Source organism: Aspergillus multicolor (genome assembly GCF_047715735.1).
Source record: "Aspergillus multicolor strain CBS 133.54 unplaced genomic scaffold BDW74scaffold_1, whole genome shotgun sequence".
NCBI lineage: Eukaryota > Fungi > Ascomycota > Eurotiomycetes > Eurotiales > Aspergillaceae > Aspergillus > Aspergillus multicolor.
Window position 1 is genome coordinate 2,567,737 of NW_027395952.1, and position 23,453 is coordinate 2,591,189.

The following is a 23,453-nucleotide window of genomic DNA, read 5'->3' on the forward strand; positions in this document are numbered from 1 at the left end:
TCAGAGGTTTGATTTATATGGTTGTACTTGATCCCTAGCAGGTGAGGGTCTCTCGTCTCTTTTATAAGACAAGACAACCTTTATGAGACATCGAGAGGTGAGGATACGTCACAATTACTCCTGGAGAATCTCGGCCTGGCGCTGATCATGTTCACACTATTCAATCTGTCTCCATAGCCACGCCGAATCGGGTCGCGGTGATGGGATGTAGATCACGAAGATCACTCGGTGGATTCCATGATGGTCAGGAAGATCAACTCCACTGCATCGTCCTGTTTGATATAAGATGAGCGTTGTGCTGCATGGCAGTATCCAGCATCATCTCATCTTATTTCTGTTGTAGAAGGGGAATTAGATCTGCATGCCATATCCTGTAGTTAAACATGGTTACTCCGGAGTAGACTCAATACCCGGTCACCAATTGCAAAAAGTCATTTCTGTTCAATATTGGACACCTTAATATGCCCACGTAGAGGGTGATTAGGGTAGCACCATATCCATGTACAAGTCCCCGATGCAAACTCAATGTCACACAATGGCATTGCTCTCAGACATCCTCCGTATGAAAGCAACCTTTGGAAAGAAAAATAGACAAGCTTCAAAACCCTGCCCTCATTTTTCTCCCACATCGTCCCATAGTTAGGCTATTGAAGAGGGCTAGTCGGATCCTCCTCGGTTATGTAGGTGGGCCCGACATGGATGATCGTGGACATCACTTCCTCCAGTCTTGGCTGCTTCACTGCATCCACCTAATCGCTGCAAACTTCCATCACTATCCCATCAAACGAGTCAATCGAAGTTACCACATTTCATTGGGATGGAGATTGGACTTATATAGGGCGACTACACCTACAGCAATCTTTCAGCTTTCGAAGCCCACTCACACCCATCATTGAATGAAGTCCTATTCTGATTGTCCCAGGATAGCCTGAATTGATATGAATCCTTACCAACTCATTTAGCCTAGTTACCCCTGACTGGCATAGTAGTTAGTAGCGATTCTTCTGGTTTAGAACCCTCCCTACGCCGCTAACCTAAGGTTACGAAGTCCTGCCCGGAATCATATACCTAATCTCCTTCGACATGGAACATTGCATAGTACGACCTTGATTGTGCAGTTCACTGCATTTGAATTCCAATATATGGCAAAATGTGCTGAGTATAAATCCTTAACTTTATATTAAACGTTTGAGATAATAACAAAATACCTAAGCCAATCTGTAATACCCTAGCCAACATATACCCATGTACCCTAACTGGATGCTTCCGCATCATACCTACACCGGCTCCCACGGACTCGCCAACACCTTCCCCTCAACCCTCCCCTTGACATCCTCCCCAATCCACTCCCACTTCACAAGCACGTCCAAAAAGTCACTAACCCACCGTCTCTCCCGCTGCCCAAGGGCCTGATCAATAGCCGAGATGAATCTATAGCGTTCCGGCTTGGGCGGCATCTGACACACAACCTCGAAGTACGGCCACTCCGCAGCCAGTGTGTCCATATCAGACTGGTTGATCTGTTCTACCTCCAGGGAGCGGGAGTAGTAGCCCGTTGGCGAGTGGTAGATGTGGATCGTGATGTACTTGGGGCGTGGCTCGGAGGGGTCGGCGTCGCGGGGGCCGACGAGGATTGTCCATTGGAAGGGGTCGGCGGGGGACTTGTGGCCTGTTGTTATTATTGTTAGGCGGAGGGGGATGTCGGGATTTCGGGATTGGGGGGTTGAGAGGTTGGGGGGTTGGGAAGACATGCTGGAGGTTACTGATAGCTTGGTGGATTGGATAGTGGACGGTGATGCTTTTCTCCCTTGTAAGAAGAGAGGACAGGAGTTCGGAAGTGACGAGTATGGATATGGTATGTCTTCAGTTAATTTAGAAGATTATATATCCGTTTCTCATTTATTCATTGAGCCATTGGTGACATTGTATTGTATGTTTTTGTTCCTTTCACCGGGCCACCATACAGTTCAATGCTTCATTCAACCAATTGACCCTACCTATGTATGCCGGATAAAGGACCTCGATCTTTTTGTACTCAGACAATAAGTCCAAGACCCTTTACAAGGAATCTTCCAAGAAGATACTGGACAAAGAAGATGATTGACAAAAGCGCATACTGAATGACGCCCTGCTTCGTCAGACCTATCCTTTGTCATTGCCCTTCACCGTGACCTTGGGAGGATTCTGTGAATGGACAAAGGATACCGATAAGTCACGGGTTATTAGCCCTTTCATTCACAGCAACAATGGGAACTGTGCCTTTTACCGACCTTCGATGTATAAAATGCGCTCCCAATCCAACTATAAACTCAGTTTATTCCCATCACCACCAAGGGACCTCAATCTCACCGAAACCCGAGGGCCTCAATGACCTTTTGCAGTAAACAAACATACTTCCTCGCCTTTGGCCCCGAAGTCCTTTCGCACTCTTCCATACCAACCCATCCATCATGAGCATGAGACGCTTCCGACTCGGCGGAACCTGGAACTCCCGCGACCGCTCCCTCTCGCCTCCCCCTCCACCCGCCCCCATTGGCCGCCGCGTCCCCATCCAGCTGGTGGTCATTACACCCCCAAACATCGAGGCTTCCTCGGAGGGTGCCTTCAGGTGGACCCTGCTGCTTTCAGGTGGACCCTGCTGCTTGGCCCGCACACCCCATCAACCGTGGAGGCACCGTTCTACACTGTCACGAATATCTACTCCGTCCCTGCTCCCACCTCTGCTTCCGCTGCTTCGCAAACAGTTGAAGGAACAACCAGCGCAACGGCCGCGGCGACAGGAACAGTCTATACGCGCTTTGACGAATCCCAAAACATCTCCTGGGAAGATTACGATCGCATGGTCGCCGAGAGTGCTGGGTACGCGGTTATTTGCCAGCTGCCGTATGGGAAGACGGACGCTCGACTCTCGGCGTGGATTGACCGGTCGATCAAGAATGACCAGACGGAGGACAGGTGGATCACGCATCTGGTTCAGGTCCTGTGGCGGCGCGGGTGGATTAAGGGTGGTGATAGGGCGAGAGTCAAGGAAAAGGTTCCTGCTAGTCCTTGGGAGGGTGGGAGGAAATGAGCACATGCCATACATGGGGGATTCTAAGTAAGGTTTGGTTATTGCCTAAGTTAAAGCAACCCATTGGCTAAATATGGTATGTGGATGAAGACTACAATACCAGGTGCCGCAGTCTACCAAATTGAATTTCTGTTGAACTATGAATACGGTACAATCATGTTCCATTCTTTTGACTTATCCTACCTGCCTACCTTAGTAGAGAATGGAATATGTCTGGAATAGGTCCTATCAAAAAGGAAATTGCATCACGAATAGATGGCTCCAAGCCTTCAATGATGATAACGTTTTGGACCCATAATAACGTAGACTCTTTTGTTTATATTGTAAACATTTCTTTCGACGTTAAGAGTACCTAACTCTAAAAGTCCGGGATATCGAGTACATGGTATGGTACCGGACTTAATCATCACTCTACTACATGTAGTAATCTAGTCTTGCGACGCCAAGAACCTTTGAATAATAATGGTACCATCGAGAATTGGTGCCCATTTTGCGTCATAACTACCTGATAACCGCGCCAGAACCAGAATTACTACTGAGCTTATTGGGACCTCATTCATCGCCAATGCTGATATGTCCTCAAATTCCATTATCCACCAACTAAGTCCCAAGATTCTTATAATCCTGTCATGACGTTCGCCGAAATATTTCGCGACACTGTCTTCGGCAAGACCATCCAATTCCTCAGCCGCAACCGCCTCCTCCGATTCCCAAAAGAGAAAGAGCCATCGAAATTGAACACCTACGTCAAGAACCCGCACGTGCTCAAGCGCGAGGAATCATTAACTTCAGACTCGGACGAGGATCTAGAAACGTACGGGCTATACAGCCTCATGTCGCAGGCGCCCCGGTCCCGATCGGGGCGGGATCCAGCACTGATTGCGCGGACGAGGACGGAAGACGGGGGGCCGCTGAGGATTATTACTTGGGCTCCTGATGATAGTGAGGTAAGCATATCCCTTATAGATCATGCTGTGTGATTCTGACTGGTCTCATCGCGCAGAACCCGCAGAACTAGATCGTCACGAAAAACCTTAGTTCCTTGTGAGCTCCGAGATCTATTTACTCGCGTTCTCGATCGATATCGGGTCTGCCATCTATACGCCCGGAATCCCTGATGCAGTGAGCCATTTCGGTATCAGTACCGTCGCTGCGTCACTTGAATTGACAGTATTTGTCTTGGGGTACAGCTTGGGTTCGTTTGACTTCAATATCTAATCCTACCCATGGTCCTCGCAAATACTAGAATACACGGACTACTAACCCATCACAGGCCCCATGATCCTCTCCTCCCTCTCCGAACTCCCCGCCATAGGCCGCAGCCCAACCTACGTCGTAAGCCTACTCATCTTCGTATTCCTCAACTTCGCCGTCATCTACACTAGCAATCTAGCAATGTTCCCCGCCTTCCGATTCTTAGCCGGCTTCTTCGGCTCTCCTGCTCTTGCGACGGGGGGTGCGTCAATGGGCGATATCTGCAGCCCCCGGATTCGCGACTCCATGATCGCCATCTGGGGCGCGTTTGTGATTTCCGCGCCTGTGCTTGGACCGCTCGTCGGAGGGTTCGCCGTTGCTGCGGAGGGGTGGACGTGGACTATATGGCAGTTGATTTGGGTATCCGGAGTGACGATCGTTTTGCTGTTTTTTCTCTTATCGGAGACGTATGCGCCTACTATTCTTAGTCATCTCGCGCAGCGGATTCGGAAGATCACCGGTGATGCCAATTGTGTGGCTGAGGCTGAGCTGGAGGTTCGCAGTATATCTTCAAAGGTATCTTCAAGGCCAACGCGAGGTATATTGCGCAAGAGATATGTCAGGCTTTGCAGGTTATGCCAATCTTGGAAGAAGACACTGACACTATGCTACTGCATCCCAGAACATCCTCTTTGAAGCCCTAATCCGTCCCTTCCAACTGTCGTTTCTGGAACCCATAATCCTCCTGCTAAACCTATACATCGCTTTGATCTACGGCATACTATACATCCGGTTCGAAGCTTTCCCCATAATCTTCGAAGAGAAGCACGGTTTCAATCCAAGTCAAACAGGCCTCACCTTCCTCGGCAAGCTCATCGGTACGATTGCCCTCGCCATTTCCAGTTATTTCTACTGGAAATATACGTACCAGGCTCGCATGTTCGATGCCAACGGTAACATCACGCCAGAGGCACAACTCCCACCAGCATGCGTTGGCTGCATCTGTCTGCCTATCAGCCTCTTCTGGTTTGGCTGGACAGGCAATTTCACTAGTATCCACTGGCTCACCCCGATAATTACATCTGGACTCTTAGCAATCGGCGGGTGTCTGATATTCAATAATATATTCACCTACCAGGCTCACGCGTACCCGCGGTATGCGGCATATGTCCTCGCAGGCAACGGCTTCATGCGCAGTTCGTTTGGCGCGGGGTTCCCGCTTCTCACGACGGCGATGTTTCATAATCTGGCGTGGGATGGGCTTGTACGCTGCTGGGTTGTTTGACGGTGCTTTTTGTCCCGTATCCGTTTTTGTTGTGGTGGGTGGGGAGGAGGGTTAGGATGGCGAGTCGGTTTGCGAGGCATGATATCTAGGCCCTAGGGGTTATTGGGAGACGGCATGCTAGATCTTAAGCAGGCTTGAGATCTTAGGTATGTCTAGGAGTGCTAATCAGCCCAGCCCTGACTTAGTTTCATCCGTTGATGAAGGAAAAAGAATTGTGCAGGAAGCTCTCATTAAGCGCGCTTCAGTGTTGTGTTTCATCAACGCTGAAATTTTTAGAAGGTAGCTTTGAACCATGGCTGGTACCGAACATGATTATATGGAAATCGGAATGATATGGGGCCTGAGATATAGATAATGGAAATAAGCCCGCCGACAGGAACATCTGGATTTCGGTCGATCATTATGAGACAGCTATGATATAGAACGAATATAGAACTATTCTCGCCTCTTGAAAACCAACTGACATCCATCCTATCCCCAGTCAGCACCATACCACAAACAAACAGAATCAAGGAAAAAAGGCGAGGAAGACATACCATAGGAAACAACGTCGCAAAGACCCTAATGTCCTCCGAGGTCGGCGTAGGACAATGCACCCAGTCCAACTCCAGCGCCGCCTTCCCAATCATGCCCGCCATAGAAAGCGGCACATACCGTCTCGCCAGACAATCATGCGCGCCGGCCCCAAAAACAAGCCAGTTCTTCGTCTTGCTTTCTGCGTCGCCGGTCATCCAGCGGTCCGGATCGAAGACGTCGGGGTTTGGATAGGCTTCTGGGTCATGCAGGGCGGGATAGCAGGATGGAATCACCATGGCTCCCTTTGGGACGGTGTAAGTTGGTGTGATGGGGAAGGATTTTGTCGCGAGGTACGGGACGAATATTACGGGGGGTCGGTGGCGGAGGAGTTCTTTTATTACAGCGGTCGTGTAGGGGAGGGATTCGAGCATGGGCAGGTCGAAGGGTATGTGTCTGTCGCCGTTGCGGGCGTTGAGGTTTTCCTCGCGGAGTCTGTTCAGGACGTCGGGTCGTTGTGCGAGGATCTGGAAGAGCCAGGTTGTTGCGCTGGAGCTGGCGTCTTGTGAGGCGAAGAGGAAGGTGAACAGGGTTTCGGAGATTTCGGTGTTCGTGAACTCGCGGATGAGGTTTGCTGGTTTCTCGGCATTCTCTTGCCCGGAGGCGGTTTTATCACGGTATGCTTTTGATTGTAGCATATGCAAGACCCAGTGGTCGACGATGCAGGTTGGCTCTGCGCCCTTAGCCATATGCTCCTTGCAAGCCGCTGCACACTTTGCGAACTCGGCATGTACCGCATCAGCTATCCTCTTCCCCTTCCATACCTTCGTGAAGGGGATGTACATCGACAGTGGGACATTGACCAGTTCGAGTGCCTCGGTGACGAGGTAAAAGTCGTCCGCAATTTTCTGGACCGCGTCTTGCGAGATGTAGTCGCCGAAGAACGTCCGAAGCGACAGGGCGCAGTTGATCTCACGGAAGAGTGTCATAAAGGCCATGGGCTTGTTGCAATTAGCTTCAGATGCAGCGACGAATTTGTCGAAGTACTCAGCCAGAACTCGTTCCTGCGCTGGCAGGTACGATGCGATCGCTTGATTCGTGAAAAGCGGTGCCAAACCACGTCGGTACTCTGTATGTTCTTTTCCTTGCAGGAAAACCCATGCTTTGTGGCCAAGTATGTCTTTTGCGATCGGGACGATGCACGGTTCGGTGTAGGTGGGTGATTTGAAGGTCTTGTGCGCAAGGTCGCGGTCGGAGACAAGCAAGACGAACCTGCCTGCGTTAGTATCTCTCTATAGAAGGTCTCGAGAAATTACATACTTGTGGAAGACCGAGACGCAGCTTAGGGGCCCACTCGCCCATTGCTTCAGGTAGGCATCGAACTTCGGATGAAGCGCTTGGATGAAGGGACCGGTAAGTGGGATCTTGAAGAGCGGCCCGGTGATAGAGCCTTTGCGATGTAGGTATACAACTAGGAAAGTCAGACGGCATTTGGCTTGTGAGCTTGTTACCTCATACCCTGGTCGTAGACGACGAGTCCGATAAGAAGAGTAACAATGTATTGCCAGGCCGGTATTCCCGTCAGAAGATCCTGCATAAATCCTGAAGGCAGAGTAAGTTCCGACTGTTGCAAGGCTCCAGAATATGGCAGCGTTCCATTGCCCAATTGATTCATCGTGAAGGGTTGGGGGGTCGTTGTAATTACCAGGTCGCTCCAAACTCCTGGGGTGGGTGGGTTGAACGCTTTATAGCAACTTTCTGGTTAGATGAGCGCCCCTTTTGATCGTCTAGGGGCACCAAGCCAAGCGCTCTATCATGGGATCTGGAACATGTCCTCATGCTGCCCACTACGCAGCTTCATGCACTCCTGGTAATGGCACGATGATTAGGGCTCGACTCAAAAAGGACTAGGCTCCTAAGCTGAGTCTTGGCGGACTCGGAGACTAGTCCTCTTTCGATAGCGGGGGCCAGTCACGTGCATTTTGTTGATCGAATGATTCAGAGAAGCCTCATCTGATTTCGACGACAAATCGACGTTTCAATGGTAGATGGAAACAAAAACAACAACTGGGGTGCCTCTTTTCGTGCCTAGAGTACATGGATACCAGCGGGACTTCCTGGGCTGAGGAGTCTTCGTTTCGTTGCCGATATCTTCCCGTTGGCTGAATATATTGTTGCCAGTGTTATGCTTTTCATTGGGAAAATAGCAATTGTCACACTACGTCAACTGCATATACCAGCGAGTGGGGTATATGAGGCCAACAGAAGAAGTTATTGACGCTGCTGATAAAGAACCGGAATCTGAAATTCGACAACGAACGACGCCAATTCCGACTCAGAAGGTCCTGCACTGACAAGCAACCATTGTGCAACGTCATTGGCCAGCGATCAATCACTAGCGCGTCTCAAGTGTGACAGGAGAGGGTGGGCTGATTCCAAGCCTTCTCCACACCATCAACACTCTATCTCAACATCTTCTCTTTGCAATGCGCCCATCACTCCGCCGATCGTGCAATGCCTGTGCCAAGTACAAGGCTAGCTGTGACCTTGGCACACCGCGGTGTTCTCGATGCATTAAACGAAGAGTTGAATGCGTGTACGCGAACCAGCCATTGCCAGCTGCGGCACCCATACGGCCAAGCCCGGCTTGTCAGGGACATGGTCGATCGTTAGGGGCGCTAGAACAGCGAGCGAAGATAAATGATCGATTTGGCTCGGTAGACCCCTTCGAGTCATATCCGCCGACGAGACTCCCGCGGCAACATGTCCAGCGTCTCATCTTCAGCTGTAAGTTTTCCATTCAACATACCGGGAGTGAGTATTGACCAATCTAGTCCTCCACAAAATCGCCTTCCAATACTACCCACTCGATCTGAACGCGACCTCAAATCCGTTTCTCGTTTCATGGTGGCCTCTTGCGCTGGGCGATCCGGCCCTCTTCCACGTTTCACTGCAGACAGCGTGTCTGGATGAAGAGCGTCTCGCGCAGAGGGGGTTTCATGCGTCAGAGATCCTGATGGCAGATTCGGTCGCGCTTCTGAGACGAAAAGTCGATGATCCGACGCTGGCAGTGCAAGATGGCACCATGAACTCAGTCATCACGTTAGCAGCTATCGAGGTAAGAATGATCCGTGACCGACTCATGTAGATGAAATGGATGATTGCTCACACCTTCGACGCAGTTCGGAAAAGGTAATATCCGGACCAGTCAAATGCACGTCGACGGCGTCATAAGGTTGGTGAGTATGAGGGGCGGCATCAACGCCGTGCGGCAGACAAGCCCTTTGACGGCGAGGATGGTCAGCTGGTAAGCAAACTGCTCAGGAATCGGGCGACGCTGACCTTGGCTAGGGTATCGCTGCTCGTAATGGGCCAACCGCAATTCTCGACTCAAGACGACTTTGGTATTGGCGACGGTATCCCTCTTGTTCCTGAATGGCAGCCGGGTATCGCCGCTAATACTTTCAATAATTCGCATCTTCTTGCCATTCTAGACTTTGTCACCGAGCAAGAAGTCCGGAACGCCTTTGTCTGTCTTCGGACGGCCTTCAATAGGGCCCATCAGACTCCCTTGTCAAGTACAAGGCTCCACGACTTGACGTGCTTCGTGATCCACCGACTACTCCTCTCCGCTCCGGATTCGACCGGGTTAGCAGTGCCAGAGTCCCCGTTAACAGAAAGCATCCGCTATGCAACCATTCTGTACATGTTCATCATCCACGGACCAACATACTACTCCCACGACGTGATCATGAACAGCATGGTCGCCCTCCTGATCAGGTCCCTAACGTACCTTGATCTCTCGCAACAATGCGAAAACGGTGACCTGCTCAATGTTTGGATTACGGCAATCGGTCTCGTAGCCGCAGCCGGGACGCCTAACTATACTTGGTTTGCCGAGAGGGCGCAGCTGCTGATTCGTTCGTTGCCGATGCACGGACGGGACGACGTCTTCCCGCAAATCAAAAGAGTTCTGTGGTTGGAAAGCGGGCAGCTAGAAGAAGCATTCCAGGTGCATTGGGATGCCATTTTCGTTCCGCCGTTGGTGGCCCTCGCCCGGGTTTAATAGAGGAAAGTGAGAGTGTTGGCCTTACCTGGTTTCAAGTGGAGACATCCGAGGCAGCGGGTTTGGGTGCCTAGTTAGATAAGATGATACAACGGAATGGACCAAAACGATTATTATGAGCAAGTAACGAAGTAAAATGAAGAATAAGGGTCAGGTGGAACCTAGATGGTGCGCATGAGATCTTTGGTATCTGTGAGTCGTGGTAACGTAGCTCCCAATGCCCTTCAGAAGATGAAATACGAGATGGCAACGAAGATTGGTCCAAAGGGTCAGCGATGTGGGAATTTTAGAAGAGGAAAATATCCAAGAGGAGGAGAACAAGAGAAAGGAGCTCGAAGCGCACGGAAAGGAAAAGCAACATGCAGGCCAAAGCCTTCAAAACAACCAGGAAAAACCAAGGCCTCAATTAGTCTAGCCATCCAAATGGAACAACCAGATCATGACCCAACTGGATGGAGCTCATCGTACTCGATCGATCTATTCTTCTTCAAAACAAACATTCCCGCATCCCAACCAAAGGCCCGGTTAAGCCTGCGGCCATAACGGCGCACAATGCTGAATGGGAGCTTCCCCGCGACCCGCGGACCCACGAATTGAATGCCCTTTTTAGCATGCATCCCGTTCGGCTCGAACTGCCATGCATCCCCGTAGAGCTTCGTGACGGCAAAGCCCAGCGACATCATAGCGTGGATGAAGTCGCTCCACGGAATCTCGCCGGCAGTGGAATGAATGTGGGGGTGTTAAAAAGAGGGCGCGAAACACTTTGAGCGAGCGGGCATCGACGGTGAATGTTGGCTGTGCGTCTGGGAGATGAAGTTGGACATCAGGTACCGGTTTCTGTGGCGTACCGCGCGTCTTTGTCTTTGTCTTGGGTCGCACGATGTTTATCGAGCGCGGAGATAGTCCAGAGTAAATGGATGACATTGGCTCGTACGCGGTTGTGACATCGAAACGTTGGGCACGGTTTGTCTTGCCATTCTTAGACGTGGGTAGTTTGTTCTCTGGTTCAATCCATTCCAGCGTCCGTCGCAGGGCGCGGGGCTGCGATAGGTGATGAATCAGGGCAGTGCCTTAGTGAGCAGGATCTTGTCTACCGCAGCCCAAAAAGTGTCCAGGTGTTTTTCGGCGGTACGAAGGGCCTGGACATTCTCCTTGATTTGGCATTTGTTGATGGGGTATGGAAAAGGCTTGCTGAAGAACCTAGCAAGCCGCGTAATAGGCCGGCTATTAATCGGGTTAACAAGGGCCCTGCGTATGCGAATCCATGCGTACGGCCAACTCGAGCCCGGTATCAATTCGTCACGTGTCGGGGGGTCGAGATCCATGTTCCATGCGCGGGACCATCGAAAGTAGTAATCTAGCTGATGGCGGCATTGCGCCAAGATGGAAAGATCTCTCAGACTCTCAGCCACTTTTGAGTACACCAGGTCAGACGCTCGACGGCTTGATTGGATCATGCGCTTTAATTCGTCCACTATCTGTGGCACGAGGTCCTGATCGAGATAGACAAGAGTGAGTAACCACGTGAGTTGTTCCCATACTCCCGCGTATTTTTTGGCGACGTCATTCACAAGTACCACATACCCACTCAAAGGGATCTGCTTGATAATATCAGCCATAAAGCCCAGCTTCATGCTGTCACTGTCAGCCGCGGCAAAATGTGATGGACAATGGCGGCTCCGAGCATTCAGAAGGAGTAGTAGTGTCTTGGAACTTGCAAGGTCTTCCTGGTTAATATGCGGCCACATGAATATCTCTCGGCGAAGGGTTTCGTCGTGGTTGAATATGACCCCTTTCCCTACCCGAACATACATGAGATTTGGCCGGTGCTTTGCAGGCATGTTTGGTCAAGCACTCAACAGGATGTTAAGCCTCTGTTTGCGGCCCTTTTTCAACTAGCGTCTGTGGATTGTTGGCTCATGGCGCTCTAGGACATTGTTTAGGGTTTTGAAGGCGTCGAATATCTTGTCAGACCTTGCTCTGGCCTCGCAACGGACTTCTTCTGGGGTTTTCACTTCGAAATGTGCCAGCGGGTCACAGGGAAAACAAAGTCGGTCGCTCATCTGGACACTTCTGCTCCATCGCGGGGTCTTCCCACTCCACCCAAAGACTTGCTCGCCGCTTCCATGTTGAACCCAAGGTTTCGATGCGTCATATGCTGGCGACATAAATCCGAAGTGATGTGTTACCGGCAACAGAAGTTGTGTGTCGTTTGCTGATGTGGGCGTTGCCAAGAAGCGTCTCGCAGTCGATAAGGAGGAACGCAAGGAGTTCAAGTGACTGACCTGGGTTGGATGCTCACACTGGATATGGAACAGAGAGTCTCAATTGTCGGATGGAGGGGGAAAAGGAAGGAGGCCTGGTCTGGGTTGTTGCTACAATGGGATTCTAGGACCCCAGACCCCGCTATTCCCAAATCGGCCTGGCGCACTCCCCCTGCTGTAGAATAACGAAGACATGATTCAACACAAGTGTCCAAAATAGACACGTGGCAGAAAGACATACTGATAATACAGAGTGTTTGCCTATGATAGGTGCCGTGGGATGTCATACTTGTCAATATCGGCCTAAACCTACCTCTTTCCTTGATGCTGCAAGTCATCCCCGTTTGTATAGAGGTCACGTGTTTCATTGTTATTGTGGTGTTGGTTGGGCCTTCTCATCTCTCTTTACTCAGTCTGGTGTTGCTCAAGATCCGGTCTACATTCTAGCATCTGCTTTGGTAGTATTACCGGCTACACCAAGTTTCCGAATCTTTCTGTTTGGTCGCGCCTTACCACCACCCTCTCCCATGGTCAGCATCCACACGCACCAGAGGCTACGCCTTGTCGAAAGCCTGTAAGCAGTACCGGGGACTGGAGAGTGCTGTCGTTGTGTGATCTTGAAGTTCCTAAATTACTTCCCTCTGCGCGAACGGGCACGCAGGTGCAGGTGCGTCGGAGCAGCAATCTTCATCCAAATGGGCCGCGTCCGCATCCAGAAACTAGAACTCCCCAATCGGGAGGCAGAACTGGCGTCTGTGCTCGTCGCAGAAGGTCCAGCGACGGATTCCTTCGCTTCGCGTCTGCGTCATTTTCTGCCCGCGACATTGATCCGGACTGTCCTTTCCTCCAGCGGTTGACCCAGACCTCAACAATCAGATGCTACGATGATCCCTTTCACGCTTCTGTATAGAGGTTACGTCCAAATCCCTTTGTCTTTTCCAGCTCCAACAAGCGCATCAGTCACTCGCATAGCCTCCGTCTTACTACGAGAGCGCTCTAATCTAACCGCAAGGAGCTGAAGCCGAGAACATCGTGATGACTCTGATCTCCAGCCTTCTCACAATTCATCAATCCACCTCCAGATCCAATGAGACGCAGTCCGGCAATGCGGCATCCGCCAATGTCCTCATGTATGTTCGCTGAGCTCATTCATATTGCCGCTGATCGGGTCATGGCTGGAGGGGAGAGAGATCTGTAAAGAGGCCAAAGAATGAAGCAGGCTCGGACTTCGCTCCGATATTTACCAGTAAAGGGCTAGAGGTTTTTCTGTCAATCCTTGCCATACATGCACACTCGACCAGGAAGGCATGCCTTCAGCACAGTCGCAGTCAATGTTAGTACTGATGTTAGCCGTGTGGTCCTTGCAGTGAAGAGCTATACTATATATATTCGTCCTATAGGTACCTAGACTAAACTAGAGTATAGTGAGCCATAGATCCCTGCCAGTCGTCGGGGCCAGAGACAGAGACACCGACAAATATACCCAGATATAACTCACAAAAAAACAAAAAAGCAGAAGCCAAAGCGCGCGGTGTAGGTGAATATATTAGCGAAAACACGGTGCGTGCACCAACGCAAAAAGCGAGACAACGAGTTTTAGGTAAGGTATATTAGCGAAACAGAACGCGGTCACCAACACAAAAAGCTAAATAGCGAGTTCTGGGTAAGGTATACTAGCCAAACAGAACGCGGTCACGATAAACAAAAAGCTAGAGTGGAGTGACCTAAATAGAACGAGATACTAAGGTAGATAAATTGAGAACATTCCCCAACGCCAAATGTTAACAAATAAGACGCGAGTCAGGTGCAGCGAGATACTATCCTCTACCAGAACTCGCGCTCGGCGCGTTCGCGAGACGTGGAAAGGGGACGATCGACAATGGTGAAGTCATCATCCTCGCGGGTAAAATCGGCCATGAGTTCAGCGGCTGGGCTGTCGGTGTTACCACGTGCACGTTCGGCTGCAAGGACCTCCTGGACGTAAGCTGCAGTGAAAGCTGGATCGTCAGGGGCAGTCCAAGCATCACGATCAACGTCAGTGTCTGCGGCGTTGCTGGCGGTGTCGCGAGTCCTATTCAGACGAAGCAGACGAGGAAGGGCGCCCGTATAACGTGGAAGAGTGAGACGGGGGAAAGCGCCACCGCGACGAGCGTGAGGTCTAGCGGTAGGTGAAGGGGTGGGCCGTGGCATGGCCGGAGGTGCAGTGGTGCCGCGCTCTGTACGGTTGGTTTCAACGCTTTCGGGAATCGGCGAGAAGGGAGTTCCTGGACGAGTTTGCAGGCTGCGGCGGTGCAGTTCTCCGGGAGAGTGGACACGCCCGGCAGCGGGAGTGGTGGTGGTCTCGCGAGGAACAGGCGGAGCCGTAGTTAGGCGGGGTTGCACGATGAGATTGTCTTCCAGCCAGAGATTCAGCCGTGCATCGTCTACCTGCATAGCTCGTGGAGAACGAGCATGCTCACGAGGTGCAGGGGGTCCAGTATTTGTGCGCAACGACGCAGTTAAAGTGGTGCGTACGTCTGCGTTCAGCTGGGGAGGAGTTTGAACTCGACCGCCAGTGTCGCGGCGTGGATCGGCTAGCGAGACGTAGGGCTCAATGACCGCGGTCCCTCCCAACACGCGGTAGTACTCGTGCCAAGCGCGGATAATTGGGTCATGTTTCTCGTAAGCAAACGTGCCACGGGAGGCACGGTCGCCGGCGTTGGGCTGCTGCTGGGCAGTTGCGGGATTGGCAGGTGCATTGCCCTGCGGTGCTGCGGGTAGAATGTCCCCTGGAAAGGCGCCAGGAGGGAGAGGTGTCTCGTTACGGTGACGGTTCAAGGCCTCGTACATGCGAACTCGCCGTTCGTTGACAGCAACGATAGCCTCCCGACGCGCAAGTTGACGGTGATCGACGATGGGGGTTACTGGATTGCCTGTCAGGGGGTCAACCGGTGGGATGAAACGAGCACGTGGCTGTCGGCGCCGCAGTCCTTGCGGTATTTCGAAAAGCTCATTGCGAGCGCAAATACAAAACCCGTGATTGAGCTGTTCTCCACACTGATAGCAAAAGTGATTGCCACATACGCAGCTGTAGAGTGATTAGTACATTGTTTCGACAATTGGCGACAACGCGGTACGTACGTCATATGGGAACAGCCTTCAGTTCGCTCAACCATGCGATTGCAGGCAGGGCAGCGTTGCCAGCCTTGTTGAGCGGCAGTGGCCTCCAACTCGGGGACGCCGATAGTTTCACTGCAAGCTTCGAGGGGTTCATGAGCTTTGTTGGTGCATTGAGTGCACGTTGCGCGCCCGCACTTTCCGCAGATGGCGACGTCGTTCTCGATGGAGGACGAGTGAATAAAAGCAGCGCAGTTGGTTTCGTAGCAGTAGACTCGGCGGGTTGTGCTAAATTCAGCCTTGGCTTTCATGTAGCGCTTCAGAAGCTCGGGGTCCAGGAGATAGTGGGCACTTTGAAGGGCGAGTGGCTGACCGCAGCAGTGGGGTGGAAAGGACGCTTCGTTGGAGATCGCATTTTCGAACATATGCGCAAGGCACTCGGAACAGTACTGGTGCTCGCAGGGCAAGATCGCAACTTTGTCAGCAGGCTCCATGCAGGCGGTGCAGATGGGCGGCGGAGTGTAGAGGCGACCCTGGAGGGCGACTCGATCCTGAAGATCCCAGACCTCGCTGAGATTGGGCTCGTGGATCCGAGAATCGATGGGACTAGAGCCCGAGAGATGGGCCATCATCGGAGGGGTGGCGGTGTTGTGGGGAAGAGTTTGTGTGACACTGGCAAGTGAAGGGTTGATGGGGAGGGGATGTTGAGGAGGGAGGAGGGGAGGAAGAAGCACGGAATCTTCCATTGTTAGATAGTAGAGACTGCGGAGTCTTGGAGGAGAGAGTAAAGAATCTGAAGCTGAGGCAGAGTGAATGGGAGACCTGGATGTGAATAAATGAAGAAGGGGAGGGAGTGAAGGTGCAGAGTCATAGGGGTGGTCCGGACCCTTGTCCCGCTTGGCTTGGCGGCGCAGCCGCAGGCACCCTCCAATCCTGTCCGGCCAAGCAATCCAAACAGCCAAAGTTTATCAGACACAATGCCATTCTGACTTCATTTGTCCAGTCAGTGAAGAACAAGCCTCATTGGTGCCCCATTCTATCTGTCCTCGCGGGCTGGGCGTACCACTTCGAGCGGAACTTGCCTAAGAAGACTCTAGACTGGCAACGTCTTTTTGCAAGCCAATCCAAGGACCCTAGGGGACCTACTGGCGTGATGTGGCCGGCTAGGTGGCCATACCATACAGTGACTCATGGCCAAACACGGGGAGGTGTTTCACTGTACCAAGGTTGGTTTGGCAGGTACACCATCACCGGGTGTAACCAAGACTCAGCCCGAGATCCAAGCATCAATTAAGGTTCTGTATTCAGCTCTTCAATTCACATAATGCTACTTCCTCATAACCACCAATGTCACGGTCTGGGACTGTCCCTTCTCCGTAGCCGGCTCTCAAAACCACCACGCTCCCAGCAGTATCATCCACATCCCCTTCTTCTAAAGACATGACGCACAGCGCCTCCACCCTGTTGTGTATTCCCGCTCCATGACGGAATAAGCAGCCGCAACACATAACCATGGATTCGATGACGCGCGGCTGACAAACTAGCTCGGGCGGCATACAGTAGAACAGACGATTTCCTGATACGAAATACTCTTTGTAGGCGAGGCATTCTGTAGGTCTAGTCGGTAACTTCGACGCGGCGAGCCCGAGATGGTATCTGCCATCTATTCAGCATCTGAAACAGCACGGTAGCGGCTAGGTGGAAGAATTCGGAGTTGTCGGATGGAGTTTTTAGATGTTGGCTCCAATGCCTGCAGTCCTGCAGCTCGACTTTTATGCACGGAACCATGTAAGAACAGAAATCTGTCGCTATTGGAGATTCTTCGTTCCACTGAGGTAACAGCTTCTTTTTCCCCTCTAACAATATGAGGCTGCGCAACTTCCAACCCTTTGTTTCCTCGTCACGCGGAATTCTCTACTGATGCAGCGTCGCAGCAGTTGCAATACCTTGAGATTGGACACGGGAGCCTCTTTCATGCTGACCGCGAGAACGGCACAGATTCACCAAGTCAGTTGACTACGTATGTACAGGCTCTCGCATCATATATCCGCTGGAGGAATTGCTGAATTCGTTATTTCTGGCGAAGGGCGTCCCTAGCTGCTAGAACCACGATTGTTTGCGGGCGTATTCCGTTGGGAGTGGCAGCGAGGCGAAAAATGGGCGTGAGGAATCATTTGGGGATATAATTGAATCGATGTCGACGTTAATGTGGTACGCGAAGGACCTCAAGCTTTGTTACTCCGGCATCTGGCTATAGATTCCGAGACAAAGAAAGGACTGCCGCGAAAGATCCGTAAAGAAGTGTCAGAAGGGGTTCTCCGCCTAGGCCTGGATAATGGGATAATGTATGTTTAGTGGGCAGGCGTTGGGGCGACAAATGGGTGTCTTGCCGCACCAAAGAGCTACTTGTTTCGGGTGAGGGAACTGCGCGCTTGATATTGTGTCCTCCTACACTCGGACAAAGTGGTGTGTGGGCAGCAAGGACGGGCAGCTACTTCGCCTTTGAGCGCGAGGGAAAAAGACGTGGTATTGCCACGCTGGGCAAGGGACTTAGGGAAGTGATGCTGGTCAGGCACATAATTGCGGATGCTCTCCTTGCATAAGGATAAAGCGTACCAGGTGAAGAGCTGGGGATGACGGTGAACAGAGTCGGGAAGGCTTGTAAATGCATGCATGAGATCTATTCGCATGGCGATACCCAAACCAAACTCTAAATCGACTCCCAGTGCATGCTATGAAGTTCCGACCATAGCGGCCACTCGATGGCCCAATCAAGCTCGTCTACATTCTCCGGTGGCATTTCTTGCGGCTCCGATCGTCCGGTGGCATTGTCGTGCTTGTCAGGTTCAGCGACACCATGAATAGAGGCCTCCAATTCAACAAAGTCATCGCGGGTCTTGCCCAGGTATCGTTCTGGTTGCCGAGCGTGCCGCTCGTACAGACTCTTTGTCCGTTGCACAGTTGTCCACCACCCCTCTCCAATTCGCCAAGTCGTGCGAAACTTATCCAGATATGCAAGGTTTCGATCGACGATAGCTGTCATGTCGCCGCTCCGACCAAGGTTCATGCTCGGAAAGCACGAAACGTAAATGTTCATAGTGGCTGCGGAGAAGTTACAGAACGCGGCAAACGGAGTCTTGAGCGCTGCGCCCTCATCCTCCAAATCGTCCAGTATGCGAGTAATGCACGCCGCCGCTTTGAAGAGCTCCAGAGCTTGAGAGCTCCACCATTCATCTGGTGCTTGGGCTGGCAGGAGCGGTGGATCGACTGGGCCGATGGGTGTAGACGTTGGCCATGGAAGGAAAGGAATGTATTCTCGCGTCAGAAACAGGATGCTGACAAAGTATATGAGATTGATGTAACCGAAGACCTCGCCTTTCTCTAATGAGGTAGCAATACTAGCGGGAGATGTGGGATATTGCAGCGGGAGTTCTTGAGCATCCCGCCATTCCTGCAGTTGCCTGCGCATTGTCATCCATGACGATCTCTCTTTCCACGGGAGATTGTCGTCTAAAAGCATATCCTTTCGTCGACGGCCACCGCTAACGACCCAGTTATGTATTCGCGCCCAAATCTCGAAGCCCTGGACAAGTATTGCATAGGAGTAATCGAGTGTCATTGGAAAAGGGTCGATGACGAGGTGGTGCGTGACGTTCGCGTTTCCAAGTGCGTAGTCTGTGTCTGGCACCGGCCAATGTGTATTCACCGTATCTAGCGGAAGGCAAAGGGGTTGGTGTATGCCTGAAAAGACAAGCCTGTCCATGATGAAGCAACTCCAGAAAGTTCGGTTGTGGATCTCTGTAGATACCTCAAGGAGCTGCATCATCCGGATTGCTGCTCCGCCATACATCCATGCCATCTGAATATTACCTCGTCCCCATTCGGCCATGGAAATAACAAGAAGAGTTTGAACGATGTAAAGGTTGGGCGGCTCAGCAAGAGAGATCAGAGGAGGATCGTCTTGGAGATCTCCTGGAGAAGCGGTTGAGAAGAGGCGAGTCAATGCAGACCCAAGAAGTCTCGCTTTGCTATCGCCTCTTTTCAGATCGCTAGAGAATGTTGGCCGATGGAGGAAGCCCAGCTCTCGGAACTTGTGGACAAAGACCGTTGCTGTTTGCATCAGATCGGCCAACAACGGCTTGCTTGGCCGTACGATAGGAGCTTCAGTGTGAGCTTCAGACAATGGGCTGCCGACTCTCTCCGCATGCGTTTTGGGGGGCTCCATGGCAACGCTGAAGCTTTCTTCCACATCGGCTTTTCTGGCTCCATCGCGACATCTCCGTCTCTTCAGCTGGGGCCTCGCCAGTACGCACTGCCCAGGAGCAGTTTTGGAAGCTTTGACGCAGCCTCGACACGGTGGACTGCCATTGTGAATACATTTGACCTTGGATAATCGGCATCTTTCACAGGCAATGGTAGTTCGGACCATTTTGAGCTCTCGCTTAGGGATTTGTGAAACACGAGATGGGAGATGCGAGATGCGAGCGAGATTTGGAGACCCGAGCCCGAAGAGACGCTAGTCCGTTTAAAGAGGGACCCTTGCTTATGTAATATCTGTTGGCCGCTCCTTCCCCTTTTGCTGACTTGATCCGGGTTTGATCCCCGCCAAAGTCTCAGCACAGGCTCCAGATTCGCCTGAGCATGAGCGACTGCGTTCAGCCCCTTATTTTTAGCTATGGATAGCAATCTCTCGACGGCTTACTATTCTTGCTCGCGTGGCTTCCACATACCCAAACCGCGTGTCGCGCGGTCCTCCTCGGTCTCAGACACATCCATGTAAATGTTCCCGTGCCTTCAGAATACAAGCCATCGCGATGCAAATGGAATTTCCGGTTCGGCCACTCGCCGGAGTTTGAAAATGCGTCCGACAACACAAAGGCCTCCTATCTGACTACACAAACGGCTCATCTTTGAAGGCTTCGAAATCAGACCACTGCCAAGAGCTATCATGATCACCAGGCAACTTGCAGCTTGCATCATCGGAAGCAGTTTCTTCGTCCTTGCTGTCATCAGTTCCATTCGTGGCCATCGGTATTCCACGGCTCTTCTCATCGCGCGACTGAGCCTCCTCCCAAGCAGTATCGCCATATTTCCAGCCATCCATGTCATTCGTGATTACCGGCAATGGAATGCTCCTCTCGTTATCCACGCTCACTATCCAGTCGTTTTGGAACAAGTCCATTACCAAGTGCCAGACATGGCCATCCTCTCGAAACAAAATCGGTGGTATGAGGAACTCTGGAGTCTTTACTTCCTCACTCGATATGATCGGACTTAAAGGGTGCACACTTATCCAGCATGCCGCGAAGTTTAGTGGTGGCAATCCCTTCGTGTCCTGGGCTCGCAGAATAAAAATCTTATCCCTTTCCACCAGGATCTGAGACTTGTTGATGAACATCTGCTGTCCAAGCATTACAAGCGGGACATCAAATAGTTGCTTCCGCGTATCCTCCCAGCATTTCCGATACTCGTCAAGAACTTCCTCATTCTTCCATGCATCAAAGGTGAGACGGAAATGGAATGGGCAGCACGGCCAGCCACTGTCTAGTTCATCTTGAAGCTGTGAGGGTGAATCACCGGGATAGATCTCGCGCGGGGACAGCGGTTCGTGGGGATCCCCTTGGACAAGATTATCGATGTCGGCGTCTGTGAGCGGCTTGAGCGCTTGACATCTTTCAGCGGCTTGATCCTCGTCGGGACGAAGGAGCTCCCAGACCTCGGCCGTACTTCTGATCCTTCGTCGAACGGCTTTGGCACAGCAGAGAGAGCGAAATGGACTGTCGCCAATCTTGCAGTTGAGGTAGTCCAGCACCGCAAGCATTGCGCAACCTTCCAGTTCCATACCTGCTGCCGCACCTCTCCTGAACCAGTAGTCATACCCGTTTGTCACGAACTGTGCATCGCGAAAGGTCTTGACTAGGTATACTGGTGGTTCGGGGATGTCCTGCTCAATGGCCCAATGGAGGGCGTTTGCGCGCTCGAAACACTGGTTTGCATACGCGGCGAGGTCTTCCCCAAATACTCCTTGGCCCGTAAGGTAACAAGCCGAGCTGAACAATGGAGCGATCCGGTCATCATGCAGAAGAGATTCGTCTTTAAATATTAACTCACTGCGCACGAAGACCTTTTTGACGTCGATGAACGGCCGGCCTTCATGCTCCAGGCTCTGGTCAAAGATGACGCAGGTCATTTCTTCGACGTCGTAAAGCCAGATATCATCAACGTGCAAGGCCGGCTCGCCTTTTCCCGATGTGAGATATATGAGGATTGTATATTTGGACACGTGTAACCTGGCTCGGTCATAGTACGGGGTGTCTCGGTGAGACGTGAAGCGCTTGTCTCCAGGGGCGAACCGGTTACAGCGGAAGACATAGTTGACGAACTCAAAGCCCTTCTCTAGCTTTCCAGTGGCGATCTGACCCAGGATACCGCTCCTTCTGACACCTTCAGTGAGTGCTTTGCTGAGAAGGTTGGAGTGGAAGATGAAGCGCTCGCCGCCGCGCGTTTCTTTGTTCAGTGGGGTCTTGAAGAGGTCCAGCGACGAAAGCGCTTTCAGCGAACTGCCAGCCGGACCTTTCAATTTGCAAGTGAATACCTCGCGACCTGCCTTTGGCTGCTCAAACGCCTCCAGCGATAATTCCAGCGCCTGTTCGCGCGCCTCAATCCATCGATCTAGCGGTATGATGTTTTCAAAATTATGGTACGACAACTCTGCCGCATCGACGAACACAACGAACAACCTTGGCTTGTCAAGAATCTGTGCATAGCAAGGAACCAGGTCGCGGTCAATTTGACGATCCAGGTCCTCGACGAACTTCGAAGCCCGCAAGCTAGCCGATGGACAGTAAGACAACTCCATTCCCTGAGCCTGACTCGTTTCGATAAAACCATCGATGACCTTGATCATTCCCTTCAGCAGACGCCCTTCGCGGTCGTCGGCATGGCCCTGCCACGTCGCGAGGTATAAATCGCGAACGCCAACGGAAACGGTGCGTTTCTTCTCAGCGCTCAACGCTTGATATGTTTCCTTCCCCTTCTCAACGTCGTGGACCAACTCGGAGAAGAAGGCGAGTGACCGCAGACGCACGCTTTCTACTTCGCCGTCTTCGAAAATCAGCGGATGCACCTGGCCGCTGATGACCATGCCCGACACAATGTCGGACATGATTTCAATAGACGGCTTATCCTCACTTATCTTTGGTAGCAGGTTTCTTACGCGAGTTTCGTCAATCACGTAGGTGTCGTCATCCCAGACGGAGCACCACCTCGCCCATGGATTCGATCTGTCCGTTTCTTCAACGTGTCCGCGTTTCCGTGCAGGCGTCCCTCCGCTCTCCTCTGACATTTCTCGCTTCCTTCTTATACTCAACTCAGGCATTTCGGTCTCTAAAATGGTTCGTACGGTTCAGAAAATATGAGCGATAAATGGGCGATTTCGACGATGGCAGAGATGATGTTGGAGGCATATAAGCTGAGCCTCGTATTCAGCGCACGTGCATTTCTTCACCTGAACCCCCTCGGATGCAGAAATGTCGGTGACACAGCACGCTTGCATCGAATCAGGGCTTAGCATCACTAGGCTGCTGTCCTAGGCAGCAAGCTGTCGGCCATTATCTATTTCTTAGGCATAAAATTCGCTGACATGTTGATTAGATAAAAGACGTTCCGCATGAGTAGTCCATCTAACGGCGAAGGTATACGCAGACCATCTTGCACAGAAGTTGTTTGGCTTGCTCAATCAATAGAGCGCAGGCGTTTCTATAGATGCGAATGCATGTCGCTCCAAATCCGGACAAGAGGCCTGTTTCCCCTACTGCCATTGGTTAAAATAGATGCTCGTGGTGTCCACAATGGACTCTGAGCTTTCTAGTCCACTGTCTATTCAATATCTCCCCAGTCTTCTCCGCGGTAGGCGGATTGCCAGGGATGTTACGATAGAATCGAAGAAGTTCGGTAAGTAACCTC

At 51.7% G+C, this 23,453-nt stretch overlaps 10 protein-coding genes across 10 annotated transcripts; 4 read left to right on the forward strand and 6 right to left on the reverse strand.

The window, feature by feature from the left end:
- Window positions 1-1,277: 1,277 nt before the first annotated feature.
- Window positions 1,278-1,751, reverse strand: BDW74DRAFT_172890 (uncharacterized protein; the record flags this gene model as incomplete). The annotated part of the gene is made up of 1 exon (XM_073727686.1): window positions 1,278-1,751. One exon carries the CDS (start codon window positions 1,749-1,751, stop codon window positions 1,278-1,280), a length of 474 nt encoding a protein of 157 aa, XP_073590150.1.
- A 699-nt stretch (window positions 1,752-2,450) lies between these two features.
- Window positions 2,451-3,070, forward strand: BDW74DRAFT_172891 (uncharacterized protein; the record flags this gene model as incomplete). Its single annotated transcript, XM_073727687.1, has 2 exons — window positions 2,451-2,598; window positions 2,745-3,070. The coding sequence occupies 2 exons, from the start codon at window positions 2,451-2,453 to the stop codon at window positions 3,068-3,070; spliced, it is 474 nt and encodes a 157-aa protein (XP_073590151.1).
- A 629-nt stretch (window positions 3,071-3,699) lies between these two features.
- On the forward strand, window positions 3,700-5,638 carry BDW74DRAFT_184775 (MFS transporter; the record flags this gene model as incomplete). The annotated part of the gene is made up of 5 exons (XM_073730893.1): window positions 3,700-4,017; window positions 4,109-4,265; window positions 4,344-4,840; window positions 4,947-5,515; window positions 5,596-5,638. 5 exons carry the CDS (start codon window positions 3,700-3,702, stop codon window positions 5,636-5,638), a joined length of 1,584 nt encoding a protein of 527 aa, XP_073590152.1.
- Window positions 5,639-5,984: 346 nt separating this feature from the next.
- Window positions 5,985-7,659, reverse strand: BDW74DRAFT_164918 (uncharacterized protein; the record flags this gene model as incomplete). Its single annotated transcript, XM_073726342.1, has 4 exons — window positions 5,985-6,020; window positions 6,086-7,334; window positions 7,383-7,533; window positions 7,581-7,659. The coding sequence occupies 4 exons, from the start codon at window positions 7,657-7,659 to the stop codon at window positions 5,985-5,987; spliced, it is 1,515 nt and encodes a 504-aa protein (XP_073590153.1).
- Window positions 7,660-8,117: 458 nt separating this feature from the next.
- BDW74DRAFT_142896 (Zn(II)2Cys6 transcription factor) lies at window positions 8,118-10,264 on the forward strand. Its single transcript, XM_073722790.1, has 4 exons — window positions 8,118-8,849; window positions 8,897-9,180; window positions 9,245-9,369; window positions 9,414-10,264. The coding sequence occupies exons 1-4, from the start codon at window positions 8,549-8,551 to the stop codon at window positions 10,126-10,128; spliced, it is 1,425 nt and encodes a 474-aa protein (XP_073590154.1). The 5' UTR covers window positions 8,118-8,548; the 3' UTR covers window positions 10,129-10,264.
- Window positions 10,265-10,622: 358 nt separating this feature from the next.
- BDW74DRAFT_142898 (uncharacterized protein) lies at window positions 10,623-11,007 on the forward strand. Its single transcript, XM_073722791.1, has one exon. It carries the CDS (start codon window positions 10,740-10,742, stop codon window positions 10,893-10,895), a length of 156 nt encoding a protein of 51 aa, XP_073590155.1. The 5' UTR covers window positions 10,623-10,739; the 3' UTR covers window positions 10,896-11,007.
- Window positions 11,008-11,186: 179 nt separating this feature from the next.
- Window positions 11,187-11,969, reverse strand: BDW74DRAFT_172895 (uncharacterized protein; the record flags this gene model as incomplete). The annotated part of the gene is made up of 1 exon (XM_073727688.1): window positions 11,187-11,969. One exon carries the CDS (start codon window positions 11,967-11,969, stop codon window positions 11,187-11,189), a length of 783 nt encoding a protein of 260 aa, XP_073590156.1.
- A 2,247-nt stretch (window positions 11,970-14,216) lies between these two features.
- BDW74DRAFT_172896 (uncharacterized protein) lies at window positions 14,217-16,234 on the reverse strand (the record flags this gene model as incomplete). Its single annotated transcript, XM_073727689.1, has 2 exons — window positions 14,217-15,459; window positions 15,513-16,234. The coding sequence occupies 2 exons, from the start codon at window positions 16,232-16,234 to the stop codon at window positions 14,217-14,219; spliced, it is 1,965 nt and encodes a 654-aa protein (XP_073590157.1).
- A 1,387-nt stretch (window positions 16,235-17,621) lies between these two features.
- Window positions 17,622-20,148, reverse strand: BDW74DRAFT_8310 (Zn(II)2Cys6 transcription factor). The gene has a single exon (XM_073733837.1). The coding sequence runs from the start codon at window positions 19,915-19,917 to the stop codon at window positions 18,199-18,201; it is 1,719 nt and encodes a 572-aa protein (XP_073590158.1). The 5' UTR covers window positions 19,918-20,148; the 3' UTR covers window positions 17,622-18,198.
- On the reverse strand, window positions 20,115-23,011 carry BDW74DRAFT_8349 (uncharacterized protein). The gene is made up of 2 exons (XM_073733848.1): window positions 20,191-23,011; window positions 20,115-20,123 (listed from the first exon to the last, which is right to left on the reverse strand). The coding sequence occupies exon 1, from the start codon at window positions 22,864-22,866 to the stop codon at window positions 20,380-20,382; it is 2,487 nt and encodes an 828-aa protein (XP_073590159.1). The 5' UTR covers window positions 22,867-23,011; the 3' UTR covers window positions 20,115-20,123; window positions 20,191-20,379.
- Between the last annotated feature and the right edge of the window lie 442 nt (window positions 23,012-23,453).